This window comes from Panthera uncia (genome assembly GCF_023721935.1).
Source record: "Panthera uncia isolate 11264 chromosome B3 unlocalized genomic scaffold, Puncia_PCG_1.0 HiC_scaffold_1, whole genome shotgun sequence".
Taxonomy (NCBI): domain Eukaryota; kingdom Metazoa; phylum Chordata; class Mammalia; order Carnivora; family Felidae; genus Panthera; species Panthera uncia.
Genome location: NW_026057582.1, coordinates 59,197,749 through 59,225,041, shown reverse-complemented (window position 1 = coordinate 59,225,041; position 27,293 = coordinate 59,197,749). Strand labels below are relative to the sequence as shown.

The window sequence follows — 27,293 nt, the reverse complement described above, 5'->3', positions numbered from 1 at the left end:
ACTTTAATAAAGCTATATGTAGTCCAACTGCCAAGTTTCTAGCACCCACCGCTCCTTTGCAGTTTCTCTTCTATTTGTAACAGTTGACCTACTAACAGGTTCCCAGAAACACAGGTTCAGATTTTGGCAGGCTTACCTCACCTCTTTGTCCTTCCAAAGTACATAAATGCTAAACTGTGTTCACAGTGAGGAAGGGAGAGTCATTCCAATGAGACTTTTAAAAATCAAGACCCTTTCTGCTCCCCACCAAGTTACTGCCATCCTCTCCAAAGGAATCAAGTTTTTGTCAGTGTGCCCTTGGCATAATTTCTTCAGCCTGGATTAAACACAGGTGACTGAGAGTCTACCTTATCTTCACAGGGCATTAGTCACTCTATAAAAGTTAAATTTATTATGAAATACTTTGTTTGTGTTAACATATATCTTCTCTGGGAAGTTGGAAACAAAGGCATGTCCTTTAAGACTCCATATGGGGAAAACACATCCTCCTTTGGAATTTAACCTTAATTTGAACCAAGATCTGTGAAAGAAAAGCACTTTAGTGTATTGTTCCCCTGCTCCACCCATCTATCCCTTATCTAAATGGGGTTACTGTTGCTTCGTGTTTTTTAACTCTTCTCGTTCCAAATCTTGCTTTCCTGAGTTTAAAATTTATCTCAGTAGAGAAGTGTATTAAAATAATTGTGGCAAACAGTTGTGCTTTGCTTTTAAGGATAAGTGATTTTATGTAACATGTTAATTCTGATCTTTAAAATTAAACGTATAGCCAGTTTATACTCACATACGTTGTTTTAGCAAATGGTGAATTTTAAAGAATATTTTATTCCCTAAAAGATTTATTTCCTAAAAATCCTCTCTAAGATTCTCTTACTGGCATTGTCATGTAGGCATAGTTTCTACTTGATTAGAAGTTAAAAACAATTAGAAGAAAGGTTTACATTAAGAATGATGATGAGGTATATTTGAAAGACCAATTTTCAAGACCTCTGATTTCCTTCAGTCTGTTTGCAAAATCTTTGTAATGCTTTCACTGCATCTCAGTCCATAGATGGCCCAATTTTCCAACATAAAAGCAAAAGCAAAGCCTTCATTGCAGCTACCCTCATCATAACAGACTACGTATTTATAAACATCAAGGAAACTATTTCCAAAAAACAATATTTAAGTTGACATTTAAAAAATACTGTGTGTGTGAAGGCTTAGTTTCTTTCATTTAATAACATCTACCAACAAACTTGTAATTATCCAAATGATTTTCCTTCATTGACTTATGTTACACTAAGGAAAAATCACAAACTAAATTTGAATATAAACTTAGATTTTTATTTATTAAAAGAACACAATTTTAAAATGGACACATACACAGACTCAGTGGGTTGAGCTTCCAACTCTTGACTTCAGCTCAGGTCATGATCCTAGAGTCGTGCCACAAGTCAGGCCCCACATTGAGCATGTAGCCTGCTTATGATCCTCTCTTCCTCTGACCTTCTCGCCCTCTTGTGCGGTCTTCTCTCTCTCTAGAATAAAATAAAATAAAATACAAATTGAAGCATCCTTACTGACCATGAACTGTATTACTAGACAAGACTTTGTTAGATGAACTTAGAAATAATTTAAAAATACCATAAATTCCATGGAAATTATTTATTTTTATTAATTTTTATTTACCTTCAGAACTCCAACACTAACTAGAACATATGGAACATAGAAGACACTTACAAGTATTTAATTCAAAATACTACTTACCTAAAGAAAGCACAATATGACAGAGCCACAAGAAGTATGGATAACAGACTGTAGCCACAGGTGAGGGTTAGGGGATAAGAGAATCAATTGTAAAACCTCTAAGCCTTATTAATATATTAATCATTTAATGACAACAGATAAGTTACAGTACAAGTGAAGGCGGAAGTAATGTTCTCAGAAGAAATGTTTCTATGCCAGTTATATTTGGAAGTCTTCAGTATTCTTCTAAAAGTATATCCTAATGAGAGGATTGAAAGAGATACTAGAGAGGGTTTTATTGTTTGTATTTATCAGTAATCCAGACAACACCATCCCAAGTGCTAAGGATACGAAGTTGACTGGAAATCACAGTCCAGAGGGAATGATGTAGCAGTAAATGACTATAATACAGTGTGGGAGATACCATAATAGAGGCAGGCTCAGAATACTTTAGCAAAACAGGTGAGAAGGCATCTTGCCTTGCTGATGAGATTAAGGAAGGCTTCCCAGAGGAGATGGTGTTTGCGTTAAGTGCCACTGGGACTAGTAATTAAGGAGTGCATGGTGATTTTAACCAGAGCAATTTCTACTCTAATAAGATACAAAATCCAAATTGCAGACAATTAGAAGTGAAGGAAACATATAGAAATGGAGACAGTGAGTGTAGACTGCTTTTCCCAGGAAACTGCCTTCTAACTCTCCTTACTTGCTGCCTCTGAATATATTTAATAAAGAATTTACATATTGCACAACACAATTAAGTGCTGTTGCTAGTAATAGATTTTTTTCTGTGTTAGTGAATAAATCATATTCCATTTGTACAAGCTCAGTAGCATGAACCTTCCAGCAAGAGCCTTATCGCTTGACAGAGGATCAGAGCTACACCTTTCATTGTCAGTGTCTTTGATCCCCAATTCTTCTCTTCCCCCTTTCTATTCTGGACCTTCACAGTCTCAGTTGCCAAGTATACCTGGATGAAACTTTCTCTTTCCTCCCTGTCTTCTTCCATCTTGCTCATAATTTCTCTTTGTACCTCTAACCATATATCCTCACGTGATCCAAATAGTTTAGTATCTATACTATTATAGATAGTAATATAGTATACTATATTACTATAGTAATAGTATATATTATAGTATATATATATATATATAATATAGTGTGTATATATATATAATATATATAGTATAGTATATCTATAGTATATATAGATAGTAATATAGATATAGTATCTATACTATACTAGCATCTTTCTGATGCTAAGTATTACTTACTGAATACACTTCCAAATTTCTTAGAGCATTCAAGGCCCTCCAGACTTTTGTTCCAGACACCTTCTCAGCTTTATCTTCCTGTACCCTCCTCTTTCATACTTCAACTTCACCTTCCCCTGTATACACCCTAAACTGTCTGGCTTCCATTTCCTGACACTGTTCACCCCCACCTGGAAATGCCCCCTCCCTCCAATCTCATGTCTAAATCCTGTCTGACATTTATGGTCTTACTCACGTGTCATATTCCCTATAAATTCCTTTTTTGATCTTCCCAATAATACTTTTTTTTCTCTTTTATTTTTTAAAATTTACATCCAAATTAGTTAGCATATAGTGCAACAATGATTTCAGGAGTAGATTCCTTAATGCCCCTTACCCATTTAGCCCATCCCCCCTCCCACACCCCCTCCAGCAACACTCAGTTTGTTCTCCATATTTATGAGTCTCTTCTGTTTTGTCCCCCTCCCTGTTTTTATGTTATTTTTGTTTCCCTTCCCTTATGTTCATCTGTTTTGTCTCTTAAAGTCCTCATATGAGTGAAGTCATATGATTTTTGTCTTTCTCTGACTAATTTCACTTAGCATAATACCCTCCAGTTCCATCCACGTAGTTGCAAATGGCAAGATTTCATTCTTTTTGATTGCCGAGTAATACTCCATTCTGTGTGTGTGTGTGTGTGTGTGTGTGTGTGTGTGTGTGTGTATATATATATATATATATATATATATATATATATATCCATTCATCCATCAATGGACATTTTTGGACTCTTTCCATACTTTGGCTATTGTTGATAGTGCTGCTATAAACATGGGGGTGCATGTGTCCCTTTGAAACAGCACACCTGTATCCCTTGGATAAATACCTAGTAGTGCAATTGCTGGTTCGTAGGGTAGTTCTATTTTTAGTTTTTTGAGGAACCTCCATACTGTTTTCCAGAGTGGCTCCACCAGTTTGCATTCCCACCAGCAATGCAAAAGAGATCCTCTTTCTCCGCATCCTTGGCAACATCTGTTGCTGCCTGAGTTGTTCATGTTAGCCATTCTGACAGGTGTAAGGTGGTATCTCATTGTGGTTTTGATTTGTATTTCCCTGATGATGAGTGATGTTGAGCACTTTTTCATGTGTCGGCCATCTGGATGTCTTCTTTGGAGATGTGTCTATTCATGTCTTTGGCCCATTTCTTCACTGAATTATTTGTTTTTTGGGTGTTGAGTTTGATAAGTTCTTTATAGATTTTGGATACTAACCCTTTATCTGATATGTCATTTGCAAATATCTTCTCCCATTCTGTCGGTTGCCTTTTAGTTTAGCTGATGGTTTCCTTTGCTTGCAGAAGCTTTTTATTTTGATGAGGTCCCAGTAGTTCATTTTTGCTTTTGTTTCCCTTGCCTCCAGAGATGTGTTGAGTAAGAAGTTGCTGCAGCCAAGATCAAAGAGGTTTTTGCCTGTTTTCTCCTCCAGGATTTTGATGGCTTCCTGACTTACATTTAGGTCTTTCATCCATTTTAGTTTGTTTTTGTGTATGGTGTAAGAAAGTTGTCCAGGTTCATTCTTCTGCATGTCGCTGACCAGTTTTCCCAGCACCACTTGCTGAAGAGACTGTCTTTATTCCATTGGATATTCTTTCCTGCTTTGTCAAAGATTAGTTGGTCATACGTTTGTGGGTCCATATCTGGGTTCTCTATTCTGTTCCATTGATCTGAGTGTCTGTTCTTGTGCCAGTACCATACTGTCTTGATGATTACAGCTTTGTAGTATAGCTTGAAGTCTGGGATTGTGATGCCTCCCCAATATTACTTTTATTCTCCATCTCAGTTTTTTATGTGTCTCTATGCCATTCATTTATTCAGCAAAACTTTACTGAGTACCTACTATATGCCAGAAACCAAAATGACCATTTTCTACTTTTTTTTCCCACAGTTGAGTAACTATTTTATCTCACCACTCCTATCACGCTAAATCCTTTAAGATCAAGAATCATCTAATATAGCTCTGGAAGTATCTATTACAATGCTTTCCACTAGTAATTGTGCAATAAGTGTGTTGATTTCATTAATTAATGAATAAATTAATCTCAAATGGAGGTCCATCCCCTGAAATTCAGTGAAACAAAGATAGCACTCAAATCTTTTATCCTCCCTGCCATGAAGTTCTCTCCTATCATTGTCTGCAAGAATACAGTTTGTCACTTCCTCAGTTTAACTGTCTTATGGCACTTAACAAAATGGTATTTGGCTTCCTTGTATTTGTTCTCTTAAACTCTTCCCTATCTTCACCTCCATATATTCCACTGAAAGATGCCAAGAGTTGTAATATTAATCAAGTCCCTCCACTTTACCTCCATGACAACCTCACTTATGGTATGGTGACCATGCTACAACTTCCTTCTTAAAAGGGTCGTTCAACTCCAGTTTCCTTCTTTTGACCTATCCTACATAAGTTAGCTTTGAATTTAAACTCATTGTATTTCTTTTCAAATCTTTCCTCTTTCTGTAGCCATTACAAAAACTGTTTAATACTAACACACTTCCATTTCTTCCCTAATCTTCCATCTTCTTGCTATTTGGCAACAATCTTAGTTTAAAATGCGCTTCACTTCTAGAACATTCTACCTCTTCACTCTCATCAGCATAGTTTACTTACTGTATCACTCCAGCTATCTTTAACACAGCTTAAAACCTGTTTTTAAGGAAGTTTTTAAAAATTAACCTAGATTTGTGTGTCACTATATTTTCTATATATTGTTCAATCACTAAAGTAATTGAAACAAATTTTATTTATCCTTCTCTATAAGAGTCCTCTGCTAAAGACATTACCTAATCCAAATAGTGTAATATTCAATATGAATCCCATACACTGATCTGTATTTTAAATGTAAAGTTTTGCTTTTCATGATGGTGTTAATCTGTGGTTTTCTGCCCTTTAAGTAGAACAAATATAATAAATAGTGCCAAGATACTCAACTCTGCTAGAATTACAATATATAATCAAATGATCTTTATTGACTAATTAACCAAATACAGAAAAATTAATGCTAGCATAACATGACTTCAAACATATGCCAGTTCCTAAAATATGGGTAAGAGACTGAATGTGAGGCTTGAATGCAAGAATTACCAAGATTTGATGGTCAGCGACTAGGGTTTAGAATATAATAAGGAAAAGTCTTCTGCTTCCAACTATAACAGAGTTGCTAAAATCTGATTATTCACTCACCGAGAATAACTATAAAACTTGGACAAAATACTTTACTAAAAAGATAAAGAACTAAGAAGAGACTTTGTCAGTTCCATGATGCTGGGGAGACAAAAATTGGAGTGCAATTCTCACCAAAGAGCAGAGACTCAGCTTTAGGGTCAGACCTAGGGAAAGCTATTCCGTAGGAGTAAAGATACATTGTAAATAGAACAGCTTCAACCATATCAAGGTGATCTTCCCAAATTCACATACGCCTAAGATACTCACCAATACAAGATGGAATTTGGAGGAAGGACGGGGAATTTGCCTGTGCTCTAGACCCTGCACTGAATAGGAGGCTGCCTGCCACTGGAGGAGATGTCTGGGGCCTGCCTAAGACCAAGATGGGAGCTGGAGAGCTGAGTAACCCTCCCTGACCCACTGTGAGCCTTGCATCTAATAGCAGGTAATAGCCATGTACTTCTGGGGGGAATAAAAATATAGAAATAGACTCTGTCTATGCTGCAGGCATTGATAGCCTGCTGAAATCTGAGGGTGGAACAGAGAAACTGAGAAAAGAAAGAAAGAAAAAAGGAAGGGAGGAAGGAAGGAAGGAAGGAAGGAAGGAAGGAAGGAAGGAAAAAGGAAAGAAAGAAAAGAAAAGAAAAAAGAAAAAAAAGAAAGAAAAAAACACTTCCAGCTCTCTAGGCCTCACATTGAATACAAGTTGTGGCAATCCAGCCCGTCCCTGGAAAAACTTTAAATCTGTGGTACACTAGAGATAACTATAGCAATCACAAACCCAAGTCACCTCAAGTGCTTACTAAATTCACTCCAATGCCCACACTAATGGGCTGACAAAAGAGATATTCCCATTTTGGGCATGTACCTAAGTTTAAGTTGCTCTTTTATATATCATATTTGACATTTAATTTACAAAAAAGAAAAAAAAACAAAAGACATATTGGAAAAGACACCAAGAGAACCATGTGAAAAGATAAAATAGTCAATAGAATCAGACCCAGAGATGACCCAGATGTTGGAATTATCAAACTTTGATAAGAGAAGAATAAAAAGACATATTAATTTAAAAATAGTAACAATAAGGGGCGCCTGGGTGGCTCAGTCGGTTAAGCGTCCGACTTCGGCTCAGGTCACGATCTCGCGGTATGTGAGTTCAAGCCCCGTGTCAGGCTCTGTGCTGACTGCTCAGAGCCTGGAGCCTGTTTCAGATTCTGTGTCTCCCTCCCTCTCTGACCCTCCCCCGTTCATGCTCTGTCTCTCTCTGTCTCAAAAATAAATAAACGTTAAAAAAAAATTTAAAAAAAAATAGTAACAATAAGATTGTTAACTTCTCAGAATAATAGAAAATAGAATACAATGAAAAAAAATGAAATAAATTTAAAAAATAAAACTTCAAAGTGCTGAAAGTAAAAAATCAACAACCTAGAATTAAATGCCCAGGGGAAAATAAATGAGAGAATATCATAAGCAAAGCTCAACTAAAAGAAATCCTTTGGGGTGCCTGGGTGACCCAGTCACTTAAATATCCAACTCTTGGTTTTGGCTCAGGTTATGATCTCACAGTTTGTGGGTTCGAGCCCTGCATCAGGTTCCACACTTGCAGTGTGGAGCCTACATTCTCTCTCTCTCTCCTTCTCTCTCTCCTCTCTCTCTCTCAAAATAATATTTTGTTATATTGAGCAGTAATCTATCTTCTTGAATTTCAACCTCCTGACCCTAATTCTTCCCTCTACAATCACACACAAATAATTCTAATTTCTCTCACATATGCTTGAAATATTATAGTACCCTCCAATGTAACAGAAATGTTTTATTCCGTAGCCAAACATCCCCAATTTAAACCGTCCTTTGCAAGATGTGGTCCAGTACTTCTCTAACCCAGAATCTTCTAAATGTACCTCACTTTCTTGATATTTCTTAAATAGATCCCAACACATGAAACAGAGTCTTGTAGAAGCACCTGGGTGGCTAGGTTGGTTGAGTGCCCAAGTCTTGATTTCGTCTCAGGTCACGATCCCAGGGTTGTGGGACCAAGCCTCACACGGTCCACTCAGTGTGGAGCCTGCTTAATATTCACTTTCTCTCTCTCTCGCTCTCTCTCTCTCTCTCTCTCTCTCCCCCCCCTCCCTTTTCCTCTCTCTCACTCTCCCTTTGCCCCTTCCCCCCGCTCACACACTCTGTCTTTAAAATAGTAATCCAAGGCATTCTTGCTTTCCCTACTCCATGTATGCAACAATGACATTTATCTTTTTTAAGGGGAGAAAATCATGCTATTTATTCTTATGTAATTCCTAATTTTACTTCTGTGAAAGCTCTGGCTTCAAGAGGTTACGATTTATTTTTGTTCACTTAAAGCTATTGCTTAGAAATATTAGGCTAGGAATAGTGTACAAACAAGACTTGGACAACAAGATTCTGGAGGCTATTTTAACAGATAGTGCACAGTAGTATGGACTAAAATTGTGACCTTTGGGATGTCAAAGAAGGAAAGATTGGGATAGTGGGTGTATTGATACGGCAGACTAATTTTAGGTGGACGGGCAATAAGAGGGCAATAATGAGTCAGTGATGACTATGACTTTTCAAGCCTTAGTAGCAAAGAGAATGAGAAAAATATGGAAGTCAGGAGGCATGCCTTGTTACAGGGAGAAATGTGTTGCTCTAATTTAAATTTATTGAATACTTGTAGAGAGGTATAGAAATAAGATGGGGATTTTGTTGGAGGACAGGAATGGACTTTTAGCTTCATACATGATAGCACAAGCCGTAAGACAAAGGAACAAAGGGCCTATCAATGTCCTCTAGCCAAAGACCATCAGGAACATAGTATGATTGAACAAATTGGCTTTATTACTTGTTTGCAAACAAGACCACACACGATAGGGGATGGCATGGCATTTCAGTAACTTATTATAAGATTGGGGCTCATGATAGATATTTTGGGGGAAGACTCAAGAAAGTACGACTTTGAATTGGCTACTGTCAGGATGTAAGGGTAATTCTGTCATTGGGTATCTCAAGAAATCTTATTTAGAAAGAGGGAAGACTAGAACAAAGCTAAAGCTATCATTTGTAAAGAAGCAACAGTTACTAGTATTAGCAAGCATGAGGATTGTTTGCTACCTTTGTGGTTTGCAGTGACTTTATTTTTATCTGTACTGGGACAAAATTACAAAGTGGTCTTTTTGTCTCTCCTATCATTAGAGTGTCCTTGTCTAAAGTTGGTGTTTAGTAAAAATAGTTTTTGTTTCACAGGAGAATACTTAGGCCTACCTGTGAATGCCAGGCCAACTCCTAAAAACACCATAGCCTAGCTGGGAGCGTCAAGCCATTTTCCAAATGTTAGGGGTTGTTTTTGTCTCTCAGATCAATGGATTTAGCCTTGGGAAACTACAGTGGAAGCTGGAACAGACACAAAGATATTTATAGAGATAGAGAAGCAGTCCTGGGGAAGTGGAGAGTGAGGAAAGGCTAGTGCCAGGAGGTCCTTGGTGGGAGCGTGGTCACTATGGCTAAGAATATTCAGAACTGTTTGAGACTCTGGGTGTGGGGGAATGAAGTAAAAACATCATTGAATCAAGGTGTCACTGATGCTCTTCAGGGCAGAAGGTTTTTGGGTGTTTGTTTGTTTGTTTGTTTGTTTGTTTGTTTGTTTCAAGACAAGGGGCCACAGATCAAATTGCAGGGCTATGGAGAAATAGATACTGTGGGTGAAGACCACTCATTTGAAAATTTTGGCAGTGAAAAGAGCAAGATAATATGAACCGAAAAATTTTGTGAAATCAAATTTTCCCACGAAAATAGAGATAACCATTACATGTTTGAAGCTGAGGAGAAGGAACCATTGGAAACAGCAACGGTGGAGATGGTAGTAAAGCAGTAAAAAACAAAAACAAAAACAAAAAAACAAGAGAAGGGTCTGAGACAAGAACTTCAGGACTCCTTGACATCCTGGACTAGTAGAAGAGAACATACTGGTACAGAAATAGACATGTTGAGTTGGGGTACAGGGTAGATGAAGGAATGGATGACAGGTAAAATGGGCTTTTTCTCTTTTTCTTTTTCAGGGAAGTTAGAAACTAAGATCATCAACAGGAGAAAGGGAGATGCAAAAGTCTGGAGGAGGTTTAAGTCATCTGCTAAGAAGTTGTTTAGTAAATCAACAAAAGATACTGGTTTCTATTAAGTCATCTCTTTTATTAAAGAAGAAAATACAACTGTTGCTGTATATTATTAATTTATGGAGGATTAGAAGCAAGAGCCCTTCTCTTCTCAAAAGCCGGGGTTGGGGTAGGGGGGATGGTCGCCATATTTTTACATAAGAGTGGTACAAACAAACTTTCTAGATTAAATATTACTTTACACATTTGTAAGTTTTATTTTGGCTTTTGAATACTGTATCGCCCGGAGGGGGGGAAGAAATCTTGCTGTTTTCGAAAGCTAAAGAGAACATCAACCAGAGACAATAGCCATCCAGAAGGCTCAATTCCATAGTATCTAGAGCAAAGCAAATTAAGGTCTCCACTCGCAGTCACAGAAATGGACTCCCTGCTTTCCGCTGAATTCTGCGTATGTGTATCTAAATAACTAGCTGGCCTGCTCCTTCCTGGTATTAGCTGTGATTGAGAGATAACTCACCCGGCGGCGGTGGCGGCGGCAGTTTTTGTGCGCGCAGTAGCACATGCTCTTGTGAGCATCAAAAGGAGATGAAGCCTGATTAACCATTTTGAAATCTATCGGATGAGGAGAAGTCCTTACAAAACAACTTTTATACGCTTTAATTAAAAACGTGTTCCGGCAGCTCAGAGCTGAATGGGCTTCAGGGGGAGCAGGGCTGAGCCGGTTGCTATGACGACACCAAATCTTTTCACGCCTGGCCCTTCCCCAGCACACTCTGTCTAGCTCTGTCCAGCCATTAATTTGCCTCCATCCCATCTCTCACTGCCCCAATCCCTTGGTCTGGGAGACTATGGAAGACCCAGTACCATCTACTTTTTCTGGTATGGCATCTCTCCCTCACTCCCTTTCCCTCATCATTTCATGCCTTATATTTCTCTGCCAATCTCTATTTTCTTGTTTCTCTTCAAAACAAGTTTACCCCCCTCAGTTGAAAAAAAAATTTTTTTTAAATGGGAGAGGGGGGTCACAGCATAGTAATTACTGCTTATTACCCCTCATGATAAATCCAGTTTTAGGGATCTTGAGTAGAGTCAAGAAGGATCTCACTATGTTCTACCCTTTTTTTTTTTTCAGGCTTAAGACTGGCTACTACACCACTCTTTCTGATGCTGAAGATAAAAAGGACTATGTTTCACTCTGTTTTAAAGTTAATTTGTGCGTATTAAGATCTCAGGTTATTCCACAAACAACTGGTATTTGTATCAACTGGTAACAATTGTAAGTGACCGTAAGACTTTGAAATACTCTGAAACATTGCAGACCTCACTTTATGTAAGAAGGCTCTTTGAACATTTTTAAAGTAGCACTTTTTATACAGAGACTTAAATAAAACCCAGTGCTATCACTTACTGTACCATAATGAAACAAAAATCGGGTGGAACTTGCCCATCACAGAACCTAACTTGAGAGAATCTGGTATCTTTACAATCTTGTAGTCAGTGCATTTATAGACTATAATTATTAAACAACTTCTTATATGCATTTATAGACTATATTATTAAACAACTTCTTAATGTTACTCTTTGAATCATCAGAAGCCTTACAACTTTCATCTTGATTACAATTCCAATTTTCCCTTTCACCTATTGTGTTTTATAAGATAAGATAGGTGAGTGGAATGTGCTCATTTGTCATTTGTTCTCTCTACGTAACACAGTCTCCTCTTACTGTGGTTACACTTCCAAAGTGAATTATTTGTCAGCTTCAGTAAGCATTTCCTTTCTAATTGCCTAACTCAGTAGAGATGTTGTAACTTAAGAGACGGGTGTGGTCTGGAGTGTTGATCCTCAACATAGCATGGTCCAGTGGTCACTGTATGTGAAGTGAGCCCTTCAGAGCCATGGGAGTCCAGATGAATCCGAGATTCCAAATCATAATATAACTTTGAAGCTCCAGACTCTGGCATCCCTGGAATTGAAATTTAGAAATTTAACTTCTTTTTAGAAGTTTTATAATGAACTTCCTCAGTCTTTTTACTATATAAAACCCTGACATAATGTATTCCTGACAGGCCACATGCAAATCTGTGGGCCACACACAAGTTCACAAATACTCTAAACTCTCTCTAGTACAAGGAACAGTCTTGGGGTTGGTTTCTAGATTGTATTCTTATAATTTAAGGACTTACCACATTTTAAGAGGTTGAAGTCCTTTGACTTCTTATCATAGTCATACTCAAAATGTGAAGAAGCTGCATGACCTAGTATTGGATGGCATCTCACAAATGGACCCAGTCTCCTGTTTGTAATTGCCTGATGTAATTCAAATGAATTATTGAGGTTTAACTTTATTATCCCCTTCTCAGTATTAAGAGTAAAAAATCAAAGGCTTATACACCCTAAAGGTGTTTTCCCAGCTGGGGCACTTTATTTGGATCAATCTTAGGTGAGAATTAAAGGAAGTAAAGGTGTATAGATCAGCTAAATACATAGAGGCAGGCATTCAGGTATCTGAAACAGGTTTTAGAGCTAATAAAAATGTATCCTCAAAGAGGTATACTTAAAATGTAAGTCCATTTTACCTAAATATCAGAGAAAATATTCCATTGGCAAAATGTTTTGCAATGGGTATAGTGCTTCTCCATTACACTGATAAAAAAAAAAAAAAATAGGAGTCCTTCAATTCTTGACATTTAAATCTATTCTGGACCTGGCCTGGAATAACTCTGAGGGGAATAATCTTGCAAGTGAGTGGACTAGAAAACACAAAAAATAAGTCTTTTCCATCACCACATTCTATGGCCCCATGATTCAGTGAATCTCAAGACTAAGTGTACTTAGGGTTTGCACTTTAGATAATACAGAATTATCATTTCTACTGAAATGTTTTACATTTCCTTCCCTCCTAATTTTGTTTCAGAGCCAAAGACATCCATATGAAAATCATGGTATATTGTGTTTAGTAATTCATCCATCCTATGGTGCCCTGCTTACTTGAAGTCACATAATCCCTCATGTGTGCTCTGGCACCAGACAAATTGTTTATGTGATAAACCACAGGACTGTCCTGTAGCTTCTGGGGTCTGGTGGATATATGTCAGAATTAAAACTTTTATTCAGAGAATGGTTCTTAGACTGGGTCTGCAATGTAGTTACTCTGAAGTACTCAAAATATCATAAAAGTTAATTCCCAGATACCTCTATCTAGATAGAACTTATTCTGGCCATACATATTATGTTAAAGTCTTATTCAAGTTGTTAATCTGTAAGATCTAAACCACTGCCTTCTTTACCCTGTGTAAATGCCCTTAGTTCCGCAATATTTTGAAACACGTGAAGGATGCACAACAATCTATCACATGTGGAATAACGTGTCACAATTAAGGACAAAGATTAAGCCTCCCATTGATGTTACAAAAGAGATCTTTTTAAGGTGACTAAAGTAACACCACGCTGGAAATATACTGGTCACCAAAATTCAAACCTATTCTTTAATAGATTAACAAAAGCTGGGGTAAGGGTCCAGAAGAGAAGTCACGTATTCTTTGATAACTTGAGATAAGTATTGGGAGTTTAATAACTTATCTAAAGAATAGCACTGCCCATGGACTTCTCAGAATATCTGCAAGGTAAATGTTTTACACCCTTTTTGATGTAAATGAAAAAGATTTCACAAAAGCAAATATATGTTTTAACATAAGTTATATTCGGGATGCTGTTCTATAAGACAAAAAGAAAAGGTAAAAAAGGAAGGAAGAAAGAACTGAAGCCTTCTTTTTAATCTTACCTATCATACTGGATTTTTTTCTCTCCTCTCCTTACTCCAAGTGCCTAGACCTAAAAATTGGAGTGGTCAGAGTTCTAGGGCTAAATTTGTAAATGTTACAAATAAATAAATGATGAAGGGAAATAATTAATTAAATAAATTCCTGTATCTCCTGATGAGAATAATACCTAGCTGAAAATATTAATCTGAAATGCTTTTCTTGCTTTACTCAAATCAGCAGATCACTTTATTGATTTCATGCTTTGGGAACAGTTTTGTAGATGCCAAGGTCTCATAGATGCTCCCCTAAGTCAGATATTTAATTGTATGTGTACACTCTATATATTAGAGCCAGCACATGTATACTGTAGGGTGTGTGTGTGTGTGTGTGTGTGTGTGTGTGTGTGTCTAATTCCCTGAAGAGAAAGGCGAGGAATCCATCACTTGAAGATTGGCATACTCATGACAAATTGGCAAGGAACTACTAATCCTAATCCATGGTTCCTACCAACGTTGCATAAGTGTTGTTGCAAAACAAAAAACCCAAACCACTTTAAGTTTTATTATTCTTTATCTGACTGACATAAAACTGCAATACATACCTTCCTCAGTAATGGTGAGGGGGCAAATAGGATTCTGTAGAAAGAATACCCAGTAATGATGACTGAAAGTCGTATTTTAGACACTAAACTATAGAGGTCTTCTTGGATCATGATTCTTAGGGAATTTCCCGCTGTCTCTGCCTCTCACTGCTCTGTCTGTGTCACACACACACACACACACACACACACACACCCTGGGTCAAGGCACGTGATACTGCCTGTTTTAGTCTGTTTTCACCTCCGTTCACTCAGGATAGCAGAGAAGCAGAGGCTAGAGGTGTCTGAAAGGGCAAGCATGCCAGTGGAACCCGGGAGGAGGCGCTGACGTCCAAGTCGCGGTCCCGGGCGCAGTGTCCACGCAGCCGGAAGCAAATGGGGTGGTGCAGCACCCCCGGCACCGGGACCCTGCGCCCGGATGCGGGACGCGGTGCCCCGGCCTCGGCCAAGACCGCCGAGGCGCCGTTGTGCGATCAGTGCGGGTGGCTGGCGTGAAAGCGGGTGTGGAGAGCATCAGCAGAAAATGACTCCAGAGCAGGGGCGATTGAAATCCCCGTTTATCGGTGCTAGGTTGAAAGTAAAGCTGGCTCCGAACCACGGGCACCGGGACTGGGCGGCGCGGCCGGGATGCCGGGAGCCCTTTGCGCTCGGCCGGGGGCGCCTGGCGGCCTTTCAGGCCTGCACGCCTCGGGCGCCTGGGACGGCTCTGCAACCGGAGTCGCGGAGGAAGGAGAATAAACACCCAGCCCTCGAGGCGGCCCTCGGGGAATGACTGCAAAGGGAGACACGAAAAATAAATCAAACGAGAGTGCCGCCCCGCCCCCTCCCGGCGCAGTCTCCTCAGGCGGCGCCGCCCGTCCTGCAGCCTCGGGGCGGGCCCGCGCCCTGGGGCAGCCCGAGCCCGGGCTGGGCCGGCGGAGTCCGCGCCTCGGAGCTGGTCCCAGGAGCGCGCTTCGCCCGCCCGCCCCGCCCGGCCGGGCCCCTCGGGCTGGATAGAGCCCTGCTTTGCTCTTTTCGTTGGCCAAGCACAATTGTGTTATTGGAGATAATGAATTCAATCCCCATCAAAGGGCATTAGGCTCGCCCGGGCCCTGGAGTTGCTGATGCCTTTTTTTTTTTTTTTTTTTTTTTTTTAAACTAGGAATAAAAGGGGGTGGGGGAGAAAAAAAAAAAAAAAAATTCTGTGGGGGAGCCTTTCCCCTGATCGCCGCTTTTGAAGTGAAGGGGCCCGGCCATTGTTGTTCACCTCGCGGCCCATACGGCTGAAGAAAGCCTGGGCTTTTGATGGGCTGAGAACCGCCTCGGCAATGAGCACCACGTCGGGCCGCGCGGCCTGCGGGCAGCATATGTCTCGGGGCGCCCGGGCACCGTCTGGCGGGCGGGGCGGCAGGCCTGGCGGGGAGGGGGCCCCACCGCGCCAGCAGCCTGGGAGGCAGGGACAAGGCCCGCACCCAGAAGCCGCGTCCCCCCGGGGCCGCAAGGTCTCCGTTTCTCGCGCCCACTTCGTGGCGTGACGCGGGGGTCCCATCATCTATGGGTGATCAGTGAAGACCTATGACCGGGAGGCCGGCCCTTTTTAGGTGAGGGTGGGGACGGCAAGGGTCTCGGGAGCGCAGCGAGCCTGGTTTTCAACCATCAGAACCGAGCAACTAAGGTATCCGGCTTAGCTAGAGCTCGATGAGTCTGCGAAGGCGTTCCCCTCCGAGAGGGCCAGCCGTGCCACACGCAGTTAAGATTCTGCGCCTGTGACTCGGCACCGCGCAGCGCGACCGGGCTCCCGGCGGGGGTGAGGGGACCACGGGAGGGCAGGCGGACACCCAGCAGCAGGCGCGCGGCCCGCTCAGGCAGCCGGGCGGTTTCTCCAGCGTGCGCGGCGTCCCGCCTCGCAATTCTGAACCCAGCACAGGACATTAGCACCAGACCACCTTTTCCAAAAACTTGTTGCACGAAGTTAATTAAGTTTACTTTCAGTGCCCTTAACGTGAACTTTCCTCACCTCCATTCGCATCCCGCGTCCCCCTCCGCCAACCCTCCCTCCTCTGAACTCCGGCCCAAGGGTCAGCGACTGGAGCTGTTCCGTTCCCTTCCCGGTCTCCACCCCTCCCCCCGCTACCCCCCACAAAGGATCCGGGTTATCCGCCCCATTAATATATTAGCCAGGCATAACACAAAGGAAGCGCGTGTCGGCAGAAGGCAGTGTGACTCCGGGGAGAGGTGAGGAAACCTGGACGTTGCCCTGCGCCGCAACACGGCTGGTTGCAGTTTGAGCTGATGAATCGGCCTCCACCCAGGCAAAAGCGGTGAAAGACGCGGCGGGAGTTGGCGCTCCGGCTAAGCAGACGTTGGGTTAGGCGGTTGTGGCTGGGCTATGGGAGTGAAGAAGCGCAAGGCTCCCAGGTGGGACCCAGAGCTAGGGGAACGTTCCAAAAATGCATCGGTCAACTGGATCGCGCAAAGAAAACCAGCTCTCTAAGAGTGTAGCACTAAATGGGAGCCTCCTACCTCCCTTGTGCATAATGGGTCCTTAAAGTTAAATATATAAACGAAACAAACCACCACGAAACCCCTTACAGTTCTCATTATATTGGTTGTGTTTTAAAATACCAGCTCTTTGGTGTGAAAGAAAGGGAAAAAACAACAACAACTGACCTAGGACATGATTAGACAAGCAAAGGAGTAACTAAAATTTCATGGGAGAGAGGAAAGAAACTAAAGAGATTTCCGGTTGAATGCATTGTTCCCTATTTCGAAGTAGTCCTTTGGGGGGTATTTCCAGGTTGTTTTTCTGGGTTTCAGGGATTTTTTTTTTCAAAAAGACCGTGATGTAATCTTGAGGAGAGAAATATAAAGTCAACCAAGGGAAACCTCACACTTAGAACTGGGAGTCAGGCCTGCCTCAGTACTGGCCGCTCTGAACTTGATCTTGATGGGACTTGACCAGCATCCCACCTGGATTCGGAGGTCCCCAAGCACCTATTTCATTTAAGCCTTTTCCTTCCCAGAATTTGAGGGAGAATATTCTGCTTTTATACTTTACATTGAGTGGAACATATAGAAGTGGCATCTAGAAAGAAGGTGGCTTCTCACTTTCTTGGGCTACAGAGGAGAGCTTGTGCTTACCATGAGCTCTGCTTTTTTTGCTCTGTAGTCATAGCTGACAGAACTGGAGAAATGAAGAAGTTAGAGAAAGGTAGCAAGTGAGGATTTCCCTCTTGTCAGGTTTTTAAAAAATGTTTTTGTTTTTTTTTTACATTTTTTTTTTTTAATTTTTATTTTTGGGACAGAGAGAGACAGAGCATGAACGGGGGAGGGGCAGAGAGAGAGGGAGACACAGAATCGGAAACAGGCTCCAGGCTCTGAGCCACAGCCCAGAGCCTGACGCGGGGCTCGAACTCACGGACCGCGAGATCGTGACCTGGCTGAAGTCGGACGCTTAACCGACTGCGCCACCCAGGCGCCCCTAAAAAATGTTTATAGTAAGAAAATGTATGCATTGTACACGTTAAAATTGAAATGCATGGGTATTCTCCAACTCCATATTGCTTGCCAGAATGATGGCTGGAGTCGGGGGTGGCGAGGGTTGCAGTCTGCAGGGTCCAAAGTTCAGTGAACCCAGCTAGACTGGGAGCTAAAAGAGAGACACCAATGAAACCATTATGGCCTTAAATGTAACTATTTGGAAGAAAAAAACCCAGAACATTTAAAGTAATCTGTTAAATGTTATTTGGATACACCAAATAGGACCAGTGGTAGAAAATAAAACTTGCAGAAATGGCTGCTGTAAAAAACAACACACCTTATATCTCCCCAAATAGATTCTGTTTCTACATAAAAGGTTGTAGAATCTTCCAACTTGTTTCATTTTATTACACTCTTACTCACATGAGTTTCTATTGATGTTAATGATTCTTTGTATTTGAGAAAATCTTATTTCTAAATCTCTGCATAATTTATTGACCTATTTTGTCCAAGGTAGTTTACAAATAGTCAACTTTTTGCACATAATTATCTCGAACTAATTAGACATTATCTTAACTCCATTTAGTTGCAAAACACATTTTACTACAATTCAAATAAGCGATTAAGAGTTAATTTTTGAAAATAAAATATTTCTACAAATTTATTAAACATCTATTAAATAATTTAAGCAATTTTATCTTTTCAATGAGTATTTCCTCTTGACATATTGAAGTATCACATTAAAATACATTATAGCTAAATGTTCTACATTATTACTGCTAAATCAACAGAAAACCAATTGATCTTAAGGAAAGGTTAATTAATTTGGGCTACAGGTCTCCTACTTTGGTCTGCATTGAAAGGAATTTGAATTGATCGCAGAAGTTTTTGCAAAGAAACTGAATAAGCATTTTTGTGGAACTGAGATCAATTTTTCAAAGTGCCAAAACAAAATTTTTACATTTTATCACTCCAGGAACTCTTAAGCTGTAGATCATTCAAATCTGTTAGACTCCTGAGAAAAACAATGTTTTTTTGTATGCTTTCAGTGAAATCAGTTGAGTATTCTAGGCTTCAGAAAATGAAAACAGAAGTTAAGAACTTTAATAGGATTGTTTGTTTAATCCCTCCTCCCTTAATAATTCTCACCAGCTTATTCTGCTATGAAGAGTTCAAGAAGGGACAATGGAAATTACATTTTATTTGTGACGTACACACTGTAATAGCCATCATGTAGAAACAGACCGAGCTGCCTTCTACTTGGGAACACTTCTAAGTTGTGTAGTTTCTGGTGAGCTTTTCTTCTTCCCTATCTGTGTTTAGTTGTCTTCTTCTCTGTATAGCAATTTAAAAAATGCGTCAGTCCCAGAACCAGGTGAAAGTTACATGTAAAGTTCTCTTCCCCTGGACTCCACTCACTCCCAAAACAGTTTTGTTTTTTTCCAAAAGTGCTCAGTGGTGGCGTCGTCACTGCATCGGAGGGCCTCGGCAGCTTTGCTCTAGGGTCTGTAGGAAGGGTTTTGTTTTTTGGGTTTTTTTTCTTCTCACTCCCTCCCGCCCCATCCGGAGACCCCTCCCCCACCACGAGGGAAATTCCTAAATAAAGCGAGCCCGGTGGCCCGCGGCTGAGCGGTCAGCATCCCCTTTCCGGCCCTCATCTACGGGAGTGTCCGAGGTGAAGAAATACAGAAACTCGACGACGAAAAGGGGGGCGGGTGGGGGTCACGAGAAGGTGCCGCGCTCGAGGAGGGTCCCAGCACTCCCTCGGAACCACAGATGTTTTCCTCCTGGCCCTGGGGCGCGGCGCCCCAGCCCCGGGCGTTCCGGCGTTTGTGTGTCCGGGTTTCCGAGGAAGGGATTACGCAGCGGGAGCAGCCGCGGCAACGCGGGCGTTGGGCCACAGTAGCGGTAAAGCGACGCCTGGCCTTCTTTGTTGACTTTTAGGTCTCGGGCTCAACAGAAGATTTATTCGCTAGGAGGGGAAAATGCCCAAACAATGAAGAACTAACTGCACTTGTCACCCCGAGATGCTTGCGGGCCTGCTCTGTCCCTCTTCCCCGGCAACCGGCTGCCTTTGCCCTAAACGGCGCACAACCTAACGCGCGGGACGCAGATCACCTCGGCCAGACGTTGCAGAGCGCGCGCAAGGTGCTCGGGGAGGGGGGAGGGGGCGGTTTACTGCCCAGAGGTGGCGGAAAATCGCCTGGGAACCCCACGAGACCAGCTCCCCGAGATCCAACGTGCTAGCTTCTCAGGCAGATTTCCAAAGTAGCCTCTATGGTCAGCCCACGGCGCCTCGCCCCCCGCAAGCCTAGAAAAAGTCTTTGCCAAGTTACAGAGAGCTAAGGCCGACCTAAGCCTAGAGGGTGAAGCAAAACATTGATATTGCTAATTTGTTAAAGAGAGGAAGGGAACATCACCGAGGGGTAGACGATTTAGATTCAGTGCGGCTGGTAAAATTCCTAGGCCCAAACTCACGCCCGCATATCACATTTGGACTTCGAATTTACCAACTTTTGTTTACCTGCTATATAAATATAAGTAACTATTGAGATTGAAAGCTTTTTCCTCTCTTTGGGACTTTAATGTCCTCCCTAGAGGCCTCTAAATTAGGTTTTGAAATTATTCAAACCAGTTATTTCTCTCTCCTCCTTTCATTAGCTGAAGTGTGTGGGGGGGGGGCTTGGATTTCTGGATTTTTCTCAAGTGCTACACGCCACCCCTTCTCTCATCTGGGGAGGCAATTACGCGATAATTAAGGGACTCACACAGCTCTTTTTATCTTGTCCGCAGTGTGGAGTGGGGCGATCAAAGTAAAGGCTGTCCAAGTTCAAGCCTTGGCGAGGATGGAGTTCATACACAGGGGCTCAGGCAGGCTAGCCTCTGCTTGGGCTGGTGTTGTTATTGTTGATGTCAATCCGAACAAGACTTACAAAGAAATAGGTGGACTGGAAAGTGAGCCTACTATCAAAGGAGATTAATGATTTTGTGATCTCAAGCAACTGTAGGGGTGTGAAGTTGCATTTAAAAGCTTCTTAGAAGGCTAACAAATCAGCTTTAAGTTCTCAGGAATGATATTTTTAGAAACGGTATTTTTAGAAGTATCTTCACAAAATACAAAATAGCAGCTACCCTGAAATGTCCTGATGGCACAAAGCTTCCCCTGCAGGAGTGAATTAACTTGCCTCCCCTTCACCCCCTCCAAAGCAACCATGATTGTTGAGTTTTGTTTCTCTTTTAATGGAAAAAAAAAAAGAGAGAGAGAGAGTTCAGGATTCTTTGTTGTGGACAACTTAATTTTATCAGCCACATATGATATTTTATTCTCCTAGAATACTTCTCAGATAAAGGAAAATTATACATTGAGGAAGGGGGCACTATAGTTATATTAATGAATTTGATTTCATTGTGGACAGGCTCAAAGGAAACATAGAAGGCTTAAGCTCATCTCAAAAACTGAAGTAAACATTACCGGGAATAAACAATCTTAAAAATCTCAATTCTTGGGATATCACATCAATTTATCTACCCACTTTTATTGAATTACTGTAACTGCTTTTTACTAGCCTCAAGTTCATGTAATAAACATAAACAAAACAATTTTGTTTTAGATCATTTTCTTTTTTGCCATTTATATTCAGTGCCGGACTTTGCAAAATATCATAATCATAATTCCTATTTTGGACTTAATTAAGGAAAATAACAGAAATACTTTTTTTTGTTAACATTTGATTTATTTAAAGTCCTTAACTGCAAATGATCAAGAACATATTCCACGGCTTAAAATTTATCATTTTTGTTATTTAAATCAAAATATTTTAATTACAATCACATTGATAAAATTAACATTTTTAATTTGTAATTTTAACCATCATTTAAAGTAATTTCAACTATAAAGAAAAAAAAAAGGAATAAACCATGCAATAAATTAACATTGAGAAAGCAAAGAAGAATGAAACCCGTCTGGCTATACTAACACCATGTCCAGCTGTGAAAAGTGCATTAACACTGAATGAAACAAGCACATGATGGCAATAATTAAAATGGCCACAATCAATTGGATTTTGGGATCTTGGACCAAATTTTGAAATACCACTCCCTATAACTTATCTCTCCTCCAACATTGTAATATTCCCTTTTTCCTGGAAAAATTATTTAAATGGTATAGATACAGAGAAGCTAATTTTATACATGTTCTGTGACCTCAGAATGGCATGACAATGGCACTCTGCAAAGCAAGGAGCAGAGTTATTGAGGATTGCAATTCTTGAGGAATTGATTCCCAGGGCTATATGTGGGTAGAGAGGACAAGGGAGAGGGGTGTCTTTGTAACTTCTTGGTCAGGCAACTCTTGAAAATGTAGCATGTATAACACCTACGTATTACTTCTATATGTTATGCAAATATATGGAGGATGTCTACATATCTGAACATGTGCATAAATAAGTTCGTACATAATATATATGTATTCCATATCTGAATGTATCAGAAATGTAAGCTGAATAATAAATGGCTCTGATGTTTATAATCAGTTTATGTTTTGCTGCATAACAGCAGTATTGTCCTTCAAATACTTTTAATAGTCCCTAGTGTCTACTTGTTTCTTCACTCTTTCAGTTCTTATGGTTAAGAGTATTGCCATAGACCTGTAAACTTGTGGAGAGGTCAGGTGGTGGAAGGGGGGGAAGCACAAACAAATATTTTACAAGTTTGACCATCTTTCTTCTTCTTTTTTTTTTAAATAAACCCTGCACAGACTGGAATGTGTCTGGAGGGGAAAGAGGGAAGGGACAGGAATAAGGAAATAGGAAGATTTTATATATACATTTGTGGATCGTTAAACTTGGCAGGAAAAAATTTTTTGTTGGTTTGGGATGGGTTTTCTTTGTAATAATATACACAAGGCATTTTGAATACAATAACAAAGTAACAGTCCTTTGCACTGGGGAAAAGATTGTGCACACACACACAAAAAAAAAAATAAAAATAGTTGGGATTTTATTATGCTGTTGTCGGCTCGATATGTGTGGTTTGGTTTGCTGTTGATTTTCTCTCTGTGTGTCTCTCTCTCTTGCTACCAGCATGGCCATGCCAGACAAACCCCCAGTCCCAGGGAGCTAGGAAGTGTTTAGGACGGGTCTGGAATACACACCTTGGTAGTACGCTGGCTCCAGGGCTGAGGGCTCGATGGGGCTCCTGGTGGCCACCGAGGCGCTGCCGAGCGGCAGGCTGGCGGGCAACGCAGCGCCATAGGGCGAGTACTGTAGTGCCTGCTCGTACGCCTTGAAGTCCAGCTTGTGCTGCTGCTCCGAGGAGGACATGAGGTTGTTGATGGAAAAGGGGTGGTTGAAGGAGTAGTGGGGGTCCCCTTTCAGGTGCAGCTGGGACTCATGGGGTGCCAGGCCATGCGCCGGGTGGGAGGGAGGCACAGAAACCAGTGCCCCTGGCCCAGAGCTGATCGGGGGCGCCGCCGAGGAGGCTGGAGTCTTCAACTCCGAGGCGCCCCCTGTCGCTGTCGCCCCGCTGTGGTCCAGAGTCTGGGGGCTGGCAGCCGGCCCGGGGGCCGGCGCGCCCTCTAGCTGGCCCGCCTTACCGTGCACGCCCCGATGAAGGGGAGAATTGGCACTGGGGTTGGCGGCGCTCGAGGGGTCCTTGCGGCTCTCCGGGCCGCCCTTGGCGCCGCCGCCGCCGCCACCTCCGCTCCCGCTTCCGCCCCCGGCCCCTGGCTGCTTCTCACACTTGAAGCGCTTCTGTCGGCGCAAGTAACAACCGTTCTCAAACATGTTGCCGGAGTCCGGGTGCAGCGTCCAGTAGGAGCCTTTGCCTGGCTTGTCCGGGGATCGCGCCACTTTGACGAAGCAGTCGTTGAAGGACAGCGAGTGCCGGATGGAGTTCTGCCAACGTTGCTGGTTCTGCCGGTAATAAGGGAAGAGGTCCATGATCCACTGGTAGATCTCGCTTAGCGTGAGCATCTTGCTGGGCGCCTGCTGGATGGCCATGGTGATGAGCGAGATGTACGAGTAGGGCGGCTTGGCGTGCGGGTAGCTGCGCTTGAAAGTCTTGGCGTCGCCGCTGCCACTCGCTCGGCTGCGGCCCAGGTTGGACGGCGCGTACGCCATGGGGCTCATGCACGGGTTCATGGCAGCGGCGTAGGGGCTCAGGCCGTTCATGGAGGCCGCGGGCTGCGCGCCCATGGCGCCCATGCCACCGGGGCTCAGCGTTGTCCCCATGGCCGTCACGCCCGCAGCCGTCATGCTGTTCATGGCGCCCGCGGAGCCTCCTGGCATGCCAGCCACCGCGCCCGGACTCAGGCCGGCGCCCAGGCCTGGGTTTGCGTAGGACATGTTGAACGAAGCTGGGGTCATGTTGCCGCTGGTGGTCATGGTGTTCATGGTCATGTAGGTGTTCATGGAGTTCATAGAGCCCAGGCCCGAGTTCATGTTGCTGACGGGGACCGAGGAGTAGGCCTGGAGCAGAGATAGCAAGTGAAGAGGCCCCAAAGGGCGGAGTTAGTGGTGGGCGCGGACGGCCGATCCTCCCGGGGCAAACCCGGAGTTTTGCAGAGAGCATTTCTGCAAAGCATAGGACCCCCCACCCGGGGCAAACCGTCAGGCGCCCTCCCTAGAAAGAGCAAAAAAATGTCTTGCGCGGCAGGGGAAAAATCCTATCGCGGCAGGCATGAAAGAGAAGCGCTCACAGAAAATATGTCCCCAGGAAGATGTGTAATCGCCTTACATGCCAGGCCCAGGGGCCGGCTTCTGGGGTCCCTCCATCGCCTACCCCATCCACGCCAGTTGGTATCCCAGTCTCCACCCCAGGCCGGCCTCAGCAAAGCCCTTTTGGTTAAAAGGAGTTTTAACCAAACTAGAGAAAAAAGGCGGTGCAGCCTGGGGATGTGCAACAGAAACACCAGCTCTATGCGTATCTTGCCTAAGCCTGAGCTGACCGCGTAGCACTCTGTTGTACGGGGTGTCTGTTAATTAAACTCCCCCTGATAGGACTAATCATTCATGGCCGTATGACCCATCCATTTCTCAACAACTGGCTTTATACACCCTTAGCATTTTTTTCCCCAAATGGTGACTTTGTTATAATATTTACGAGTAGTGTTTCCCATCTACTTGTAGCAACTGTAATATTAAAAGGGAAAGAAACTCAAGTTAAATAAGTTTGGAGAAAAATTAAAAATAGATCTACAAGAAGAGAAGGGGCAGGGAGGGGTGATTAATGATATCAATGCACTACACTTAACTTTAGCATGACTTCACATGTACATCTCTTTAAGACATTCAAAAACTTGCATCAACTTCGTTATCTATTTTCAGCCCCATAACATTTAAAAATTTTGGTGACACAGTTTGTTGGTATAATCTATTTTGTTTCACATACTGTTATGTTGCTGCGGATCATTTCAAAAACTGGCTTTAAAATCTCACTGTAAATTTCTAAATCAAAGTCGACTTACTTTCTCTTAATGCTATTCTATTTCCCAATTCTCAGCTTTAACCTATAAGGAAGCTCTTTCCATAGGGGACTTCATTGACTAGTGGGTCAAGATGAGTGCATTGAATTAAACCCGGGGAAGAATTCTGAGCTCATTTTTAAACCAACAGTAGGAGAAAACCCTTATCAACAGCAATTTGGGAATGCACTATATATGTTAAAAGTATACAGTCAGAAACATAAGAACTTCTGATAATTTAATAAAAATAATATAAATTTTTTCATCAGCAAATACAATTCCATTTGAAAACATAAAATCTGTACAGATTTAACACTCTGCTATAGTATGCAAATAAACTCAAGCTAAGTTTGTAAATATATAAATATACAAATCTAAATAAAACAATTACCATAAAAATATTTCCTGATTCTACATTTTTCTTTCCATGTCTTGAAGTATTTTTTACTTTCGTTTTTTTTTTTTTTTTTGTTTTTCTTTTCTTCTCCCCAAGATTATTCCAAGGCAATATCATTAAGTGTTTTTAACAATGGTGAACTTTTGGGGGTTAATCGCCAGCTGTTTCCAGGGAAATATTTCTAGTAGATGGTGGTCCTGCCTGTACCTGGTTTGCCTCACAATCCCTTTGTGCACATTGTAAAATAAACCACATGAACGTGCCACCAAGGGGACAATGAAGAGAAACAGGTTCCCGGTTCGCCGTGCTGGAGGAAAAGTCAGTTTGCACCAGCGCCACCCAGCGGTTCTACGGTAGAATGAGCACACTTCTCCCCAAACAGGGCTTTTAAAGAAGTTTCATAAAATTTCGGAATCGTTTCATTATTAAGACGCTCAACTTAACGGCGGCGCGCTTTCATCTGAAGACATCTTCGAATTCAACCATGGGTGGAAGAGGTCGCCCTGCAGACAAGCTCTGTCTTTCCTAAAGTTACCTCCAACTCGTGCCGGCGCCCGCCCGCCAACCCGTGGCACCCCGGGCCTGGTTCCGGCTCTCGCTCTCCGCAAAGAGGCAAGTGCTTTCCAGAGAGGGTGCTTTAAAAGCCCACAGTTTCCTAAAACCTTCTGGCCCGCTCCAAGCGCCGAGATCCAGCCTCCCTCGCGGGGCAGCGGATCCGGCTCCAAGGCCCGACCAAGGCCTGGTCGGGATCACATCTGGGGGTGGGCAGGCAGCGATGGCACGGAGAAGGCGCCCACAGCCCGCCAGCCGCCCACCCTGCCGGACGTCCCCCCGCACCGGCTTCGGGAGCGTCCCGCCTGCCGCCCGCCTCTCACCTCCTGTGTGTCCGCGTAGTAGCTGTTCCAGTCGCTGCTCTCATGCCCTTCCATCTTCACAGTCCCTAACATCCTGGAGCCACCCTGCCCGATGCAACCATCCAGCCCTGTGCGAAGCGACGGGGCAGCCGCGCGGCGCAGGGCGGGGGGCGGAGAGCCGAGCAGCTGCAGTCACCCGAACGCCCGCGCCAGCCCAACGCCACCCTAGCAAGGAGGAAGCCAGGCGCTGCGGGGCGCGGCGGAGGCGGCGCGGCGGGCGGGGGCAGGCGGCGGCCGCGGAGCGCGGCGCCCGGGAGCGCCTCCGCGGGAAGTGAGCGGGTGGCCTCTGCGAGACGAGTGCAGTTGAGCTGATGTGGATCTTACGTCGCTCGAGTGCCCACCTCCTCGTCCTCTCCCCATTTGTCCGCCGCACAA

General features: G+C 42.8%; 1 protein-coding gene and 2 long non-coding RNA genes across 6 annotated transcripts in view; 2 read left to right on the top strand and 1 right to left on the bottom strand.

The window, feature by feature from the left end:
* LOC125908800 (uncharacterized) overlaps positions 1-11,850 on the top strand; it is a 17,703-nt gene extending 5,853 nt beyond the window's left edge. The window contains exons 3-4 of one of the 2 annotated variants that reach the window (XR_007453440.1): positions 1,675-1,806; positions 10,271-11,850. This is a non-coding gene — a long non-coding RNA (uncharacterized LOC125908800). The remainder of the gene's footprint in view (positions 1-1,674; positions 1,807-10,270) is intronic. The other variant, XR_007453441.1, reaches the window with a different exon arrangement.
* Positions 1,308-27,293, bottom strand: FOXA1 (forkhead box A1). Of its 2 annotated transcripts, XM_049611601.1 has the most exons (3): positions 26,880-27,293; positions 23,298-24,612; positions 1,308-1,517 (listed from the first exon to the last, which is right to left on the bottom strand). In XM_049611601.1, the coding sequence occupies exons 1-3, from the start codon at positions 26,949-26,951 to the stop codon at positions 1,408-1,410; spliced, it is 1,497 nt and encodes a 498-aa protein (XP_049467558.1). In that variant the 5' UTR covers positions 26,952-27,293; the 3' UTR covers positions 1,308-1,407. The 2 variants fall into 2 exon arrangements, with proteins under 2 accessions (XP_049467558.1, XP_049467559.1); XM_049611602.1 differs by lacking the exon at positions 1,308-1,517 and having other exon boundaries at positions 22,814-24,612.
* On the top strand, positions 19,266-21,745 carry LOC125908799 (uncharacterized). Of its 2 annotated transcripts, XR_007453439.1 has the most exons (3): positions 19,266-19,436; positions 20,090-20,293; positions 20,939-21,745. It is a non-coding gene; the product is annotated as an uncharacterized LOC125908799 (long non-coding RNA). The 2 variants fall into 2 exon arrangements; XR_007453438.1 differs by lacking the exon at positions 19,266-19,436 and having other exon boundaries at positions 19,822-20,293.

What these genes read in the sequence shown, in the direction of transcription:
- FOXA1 (XM_049611601.1), bottom strand. Translation starts at nt 26,951, where the DNA reads ATGTTAGGGACTGTGAAGATGGAAGGGCATGAGAGCAGCGACTGGAAC. An exon ending in ACTACGCGGACACACAGGAG is followed by an intron (nt 24,613 to 26,879) that starts GTGAGAGGCGGG and finishes TCTCTGCTCCAG; the next exon opens with GCCTACTCCTCGGTCCCCGT. An exon ending in GGAGCCAGCGTACTACCAAG is followed by an intron (nt 1,518 to 23,297) that starts GTGTGTATTCCA and finishes ATTTTATTCTAG; the next exon opens with AGAGAGAGAAGACCGCACAA.